The sequence below is a fragment of the Scylla paramamosain genome, chromosome 4 (assembly GCF_035594125.1).
Source record: "Scylla paramamosain isolate STU-SP2022 chromosome 4, ASM3559412v1, whole genome shotgun sequence".
Classification (NCBI taxonomy): Eukaryota; Metazoa; Arthropoda; class Malacostraca; order Decapoda; family Portunidae; genus Scylla; species Scylla paramamosain.
In genome coordinates, this window is record NC_087154.1 from 39,027,027 (window position 1) to 39,032,026 (window position 5,000).

The window sequence follows — 5,000 nt, forward strand, 5'->3', positions numbered from 1 at the left end:
AATAGGAGGAGAAGGAGGAGGAACAGTGGGATTTGTAGGAGGATGTTGGATTATGAGGAGGAGGAGGAAGAAAAAAAGATAATCTATTTATATAACTTAGCAAAAGAAGAAGATAATTCACAACAATTTCTCTCTCTCTCTCTCTCTCTCTCTCTCTCTCTCTCTCTCTCTTCTCTCTCTCTCTCTCTCTCTCTCTCTCTCTCTCTCTCTCTCTCTCTCTCTCTCTCTCTCTCTCTCTCTCTCTCTCTCTCTCTCTCTCTCTCTCTCCCAGATCTTCGCTGGGGGGGACGTCAGCATGGCCACCGTCAGCAGGGAGAGTGGGGGTGCTGAGGACTTTTGCAGCCCTCCCCTACCCCGACCAAATGCCCTCTCTCTCACAATTCAAGAACATATGATTAAGAAACTTCTGTCAATTGAGGAAGAAGACATGATTGATGACGATTTGTTTACGTAAGTGTGTGTGTGTGTGTGTGTTTGGGTGTGTTATGGTATATTTTGTGTGTGTTTGGGAGTGTGTTGTGTGTTTTGGTATGATTTGGGTGTGTGTGTGTGTGTGTGTGTGTTTCTGTGTGTATTTGTGTTTGTTTGTGTTATATAATTTATTTTTGATGTTTTCAGCGACAGAATGTTGTATTTTTTGTGTTTGTTTACCTTTGTGTCATATCAATTTATTTACAAACAAACAAACAAACGAACGAACAATATTACCATCCCCACGTTTGTTTACACTCATTCACTCACCCACTTCCAAACACAGGAACACAGAGACAGTGTTTGCCTCAGTGTGCGCTTGGAACAGCTCCCTCATGCTTGCTGGCTTGCACAAACACACACACGGGCTGGACTACCGTTTGGCTGAGGACTGTGTGGCTCAGATTGGCCGGATTGCAAGGGAGACCATCTAGGAAGTGGCGAGTGCGTGCGTTTGTGTGCATTTCACTGCATTTTACTGAAGGTTTCCCAGGACAAAACAGGACAAACGGACCTGCTGGCATTTCACACGCAGAATCTCACAAGCGTCCGCTGATCCATTACCGAGCTAATCCAAACGTATCCAAACGTCCACAGATTCGTACTGGCATTCAAAACGTGGCCAAGAGTCTTCCTTCGCATCCCCCAGCCAGGATGCCTTAAGCTGTTATGTCCTTCCCCTGTACAAGGACTTCGCTGACCCTAAACAAACGGCCAAACTCCAAACGCCGTATGCTGAGGGAGTGTTGAAGCTTGGCAAGGAGATGGCGGAGGTGTTCAGTGAGTTGGATTGTGTGTGTATGTGTGTGTGTTTGGGAGTGTTTGAGTGTGTTTTGGGAGTGTTTTGGGGTGTTTTGGTTGTGTTTTGGGTGTGTTTGGGGTGTTTGAGTGTGTTTAGGGGTGTTTTAAAGGTGTTTTGGGGTGTTTTAAATGTGTTTTGGTGTTTTTTCTTTGTTTTTCTATTGATTTGTGTGTTTTAAGTATATTTTTGGAGGAGAAAAATTAATCTCTCTCTCTCTCTCTCTCTCTCTCTCTCTCTCTCTCTCTCTCTCTCTCTCTCTCTCTCTCTCTCTCTCTCTCACAGAATCCTGGCTTGCCTCTCTTCCCAGGGACTTTACACTAAGGCTGCTACTACTACCACTACTACTACTACTACTACTACTACTACTACTACTACTACTACTACTACTACTACTACTACTACTACTACTACTACTACTACCATTCTCTTCCTCATTCTCTTCCTCCTCCTCCTCCTCCTCCTCCTCCTCCTCCTCCTCCTCCTCTTCTTCTTATACTACTACTACAACAACAACTATTACAACAATTCTTATCTGCAACAACACCACCACATCACTTACAAGCACTCAGACCACCACCACTACCACAACCAGATCTTAACCAAACCTAACCTAACCTACCCACACCACAGAGAGACCGGCGTGCCCTTGTGGCTTCCCTGCGGCTGTTGTCCCTGGTCCACGGTCTGAACTTCCAAGCCGGCTGCCGAGTGGGGCGGTTGAACTACGACGACTTTTACATCCCAGAAATTGCAGAGAAAATTGATATTAGGAATGATTACTTGAACGGGATGAACAGCAGGCTTCACCCGATGTCCAGGAGGGAGGTGGGTGTGTGTGTGTGGGGGTGTGGGGGTGTTTGAAGGTGGCTGAGTGATTTTGGGGTGTTTGGGTGTGTTTTTGGGGTGTTTAGATGTGTTTTGGTGTGTTTTTGGGGTGTCTGAGTGTGTTTTGGGGTGTTTGGGTGTGTTTTTGGGGTGTTTAGATGTGTTTTGGTGTTGTTGGGGTGTCTGGGTGTGTTTTTGGGGTGTTTGGGAGGTGGGTGACCATGTTTGGGGGTGTTTGTGTGTGTTTTGGGGGTGTTTGTGAATGGGTGACTGTGTTTGGGGGAGCTTTCAATGTTGAACGCTTAAAAACATCCTTTAAAATTGACATTTCCTTTAATTTTAACTGACAAACCCTTAGAAACACCCTTTAAAAATTGAAAACCCTTTATTTACTCTCTTAAACCCTTAAAAACATCCTTTAAAATTGACATTCCTTTAATTTTAACTGACAGCCCCTTAGAAACACCCTTTAAAATTGACATTCCTTTAATTTTAACTGACAGACCCTTAGAAACACCCTTTAAAAATTGAAAACCCTTTATTTACTCTCTTAAACCCTTAAAAACATCCTTTAAAATTGACATTCCTTTAATTTTAACTGACAGCCCCTTAGAAACACCCTTTAAAATTGACATTCCTTTAATTTTAACTGACAGACCCTTAGAAACACCCTTTATAAATTGAAAACCCTTTATTTATTCTCTTAAGCCCTTAAAAACACCCTTTAAAAGACACCAAACCTTTAAATAGCCTCATAAACCCTTAAAATCACCCTTCTACCTTTTATTTACCTCCTTAAACCCTTAAAATACACCCTTTAACTCTTCATTTACCCCTTCAACCCTTATAAACAACTTTAACTAATCCAATCCTTTACATTACAGAGTCCAATCCTGTTCTGTGAGTATCCATTCTTGTTCGACCCTCAGGCCAAGACGCTGCTGCTCAGGTGTGACGCCACTCGGCAGGTGAGAACCAGGTGCAGGACTAATTAGATAGATAGATAGATAGATAACTTTATTGTCAAGATGCAGCATAATAAGCTTACAAATTGAAATTTGCTTTGGCCAGAGCTCCGTACAATATAAGTTGAGTAAAAGTATGTAAAAATTATGTTAAAAAGTATTTACAAAATAAAAGTTAAAATGATTGAAAGTTAAGATAATTGCACATCATACTAAGGTTACATACATGTATTAGATATATCACAGTCACACATCTATTGCACAATTGCTGTTTTAGTGTTGGTGATTATAGAGCATGATGCTTTTTGGCACAAATGAGTTCTTATATCTGTTCGTGCGTTGAGTCGGCAGAGCTAATCTTCTGCCTGACCTGAGGAATACATAGCAGGAGTGGAGGGGATGAAATGAATCGTTCATGATTTTTTCAACCTGCTTCATAGATTGTTCAAGGAACAGCTTATCTAATGGTTTTGTTTCTGCACCTAATTTCCGTGATTTTCGCACAATCTTTTTAAGCTTACTTTTATCATGACATGTTAGCTTGCCGTACCAAGTGGTTAAGGAGAAACCTAATAGTGACTCTATTATAGACTTATAAAAGAGGCTAATTATATGTCTATCTACATGCAGGTTGTTTAAAATACGTAAAAAATAAAGTCTCTGCTTACATTTCTTGAATACCATATTGGTATTTGCACTACCTTTTAGTTGATTATCAATCATAAGACCTAAATATTTGTACTCTTCTACTCGGTCTACAGTTTCTGAATCAATTATAATAGGATCAGGTATATTAGGTTTGCTTTACATATGTTTATTTGTTTATTTGTATATATATATATTTTTTGTGTGTTTTTCAAGGATTTGTCAGCATTAAAGGCTGTTTGGAAGTGTTTTTCAAGATGTGTGTGTGTATGTGTGTGTCTTTTAATATTTCTCCAATCCTTCCTCATGTCTCTAATCTTTTGTTGCCTCTCTCTTTTAATATTTATCCAATCCTTTCATTCTCTCCTGTAGAACACAATCCACACCTTCTCTGCTGTCTTGATTCACCCAGTCCTCCCCTCCCCACCTCCTCTGCTGTCTTTATTCACCCAGTCCTCTCCTCCCCACCTCCTCTACTGTCTGTTTTCACCCAGTCCTCCCCTTCCCACCTCTTCTACTGTCTGTTTTCACCCAGTCCTCCCACACGACACCGCAGGAATGTAAATAAACACACCGTTCACACTAATATCCTTCTGTTTATTGATTTCTGTCGGTGTTTCCAGGGCAAATGTTTCCCAGACCACCCGGTCATACGCACGTTCTGGGAAGTATTTCACAAACTCTCCCTGGAGCAGAAGAAGTTGTTTTTGAAGTTCCTGACGGGCACTGACAGGGTTCCTATTCTGGGCATGAAGGTAGGTGAGAGACAGAGAGAGAGAGAGAGGGGCTGAGGGGAGTGACTGTGGGGTTTGTCAACATCCTGTGGGGGGACATCCTGTGGGTCTGTGGGAGAGAGAGAGAGAGAGAGAGAGAGAGAGAGAGAGAGAGAGAGAGAGAGAGAGAGAGAGAGAGAGAGAGAGAGAGAGAGAGAGAGAGAGAGAGAGAGTGTCCTCCTTTTCTCTTCCTTCTTGTCCTCTTTTCTTCCTTCCTTCCTTCCTTCCTTCCTTCCTTCCTTCCTCTTCCTTCCTTCCTTTCTTCTCAGTCATTCCTCTGAAATATGAATAAATTTATAATAATAATAATAATAATAATAATAATAATAATAATAAATTTAATAGTAATTTATTGTATTTTCTCTCACACACACACACACACACACCAATATTTTCTCCCTCTCTTTCTTTTTCTCTTATAAACTCTCTCTCTCTCTCTCTCTCAGGCACTCAAGTTGATGATCCAAAGCACAGCAGACGACAGCTTCCTTCCGGTCGCACACACCTGCATCACCCAAC

General features: G+C 41.6%; 1 protein-coding gene and 1 long non-coding RNA gene across 3 annotated transcripts in view; one reads left to right on the top strand and one right to left on the bottom strand.

Annotated features, from left to right (window-relative positions):
* The window catches only part of LOC135100095 (probable E3 ubiquitin-protein ligase HERC4), a 7,464-nt gene that overhangs the window by 2,107 nt on the left and 357 nt on the right, over window positions 1–5,000 (top strand). The window contains exons 4-9 of one of the 2 annotated variants that reach the window (XM_064003042.1): window positions 272–450; window positions 1,069–1,251; window positions 1,904–2,098; window positions 2,983–3,066; window positions 4,332–4,463; window positions 4,928–5,000. The exon at window positions 4,928–5,000 is cut by the window's right edge and continues 357 nt beyond it. In XM_064003042.1, coding sequence (XP_063859112.1) covers window positions 2,063–2,098; window positions 2,983–3,066; window positions 4,332–4,463; window positions 4,928–5,000 — 325 coding nt within the window. In that variant the 5' untranslated portion in view covers window positions 272–450; window positions 1,069–1,251; window positions 1,904–2,062. The remainder of the gene's footprint in view (window positions 1–271; window positions 451–1,068; window positions 1,252–1,903; window positions 2,099–2,982; window positions 3,067–4,331; window positions 4,464–4,927) is intronic. The other variant, XM_064003043.1, reaches the window with a different exon arrangement.
* The window catches only part of LOC135100097 (uncharacterized), a 6,916-nt gene continuing 6,200 nt past the window's right edge, over window positions 4,285–5,000 (bottom strand). Inside the window, exons 2-3 of the long non-coding RNA XR_010268546.1 lie at window positions 4,868–5,000; window positions 4,285–4,758 (exon numbers count right to left, since the gene is read on the bottom strand). The exon at window positions 4,868–5,000 is cut by the window's right edge and continues 722 nt beyond it. This is a non-coding gene — a long non-coding RNA (uncharacterized LOC135100097). The remainder of the gene's footprint in view (window positions 4,759–4,867) is intronic.